This window comes from Littorina saxatilis, unplaced genomic scaffold (genome assembly GCF_037325665.1).
Source record: "Littorina saxatilis isolate snail1 unplaced genomic scaffold, US_GU_Lsax_2.0 scaffold_1067, whole genome shotgun sequence".
In the NCBI taxonomy this organism is placed as follows: Eukaryota; Metazoa; Mollusca; class Gastropoda; order Littorinimorpha; family Littorinidae; genus Littorina; species Littorina saxatilis.
In genome coordinates, this window is record NW_027126255.1 from 25,001 (window position 1) to 25,460 (window position 460).

The window sequence follows — 460 nt, forward strand, 5'->3', positions numbered from 1 at the left end:
GACAGACATAGGGAAACAGACAGAGACAGAGAGAGACAGGTAGACAGCCAGACAGCCAGAGAGAAAGAGAGACAAACAGAGACAAAGAGAGAGAGAGAGAGAGAGAGAGAGAGAGAGAGAGAGAGAGAGAGAGAGAGAGAGAGAGAGAGAGAGAGAGAGAGAGAGAGAGAGAGAGAGAAAGAGAAAGAAGGAATGATTGTTAAAGAGAGAGACAGAGAGACGTACAACAACGGAGAGAGAGACACACACACAAAGACACACGGACACACATAAACATACACAGACAGGCAGACAGACAAACTGTAAGCATGCCATTATTCGTGTTAAAAGCCCGAAGCTTCGGGAGGATTGTAGGCCTCGGTTCGCCATTACATTGCTAATGTTGTGCAGAGGGTAGAGCCCTTTAAATTCAATGTCATAAATGACAAAACATACAGGTGTGATTTAACTAGCAATGTGA

At 44.8% G+C, this 460-nt stretch overlaps 1 protein-coding gene across 1 annotated transcript in view; it reads left to right on the forward strand.

Moving 5' to 3' along the window:
• Positions 1–460, forward strand: part of LOC138954712 (uncharacterized) — a 2,672-nt gene extending 2,212 nt beyond the window's left edge. Inside the window, exon 4 of the mRNA XM_070326488.1 lies at positions 453–460. Within this exon, the coding sequence (XP_070182589.1) occupies positions 453–460 (8 nt within the window). The remainder of the gene's footprint in view (positions 1–452) is intronic.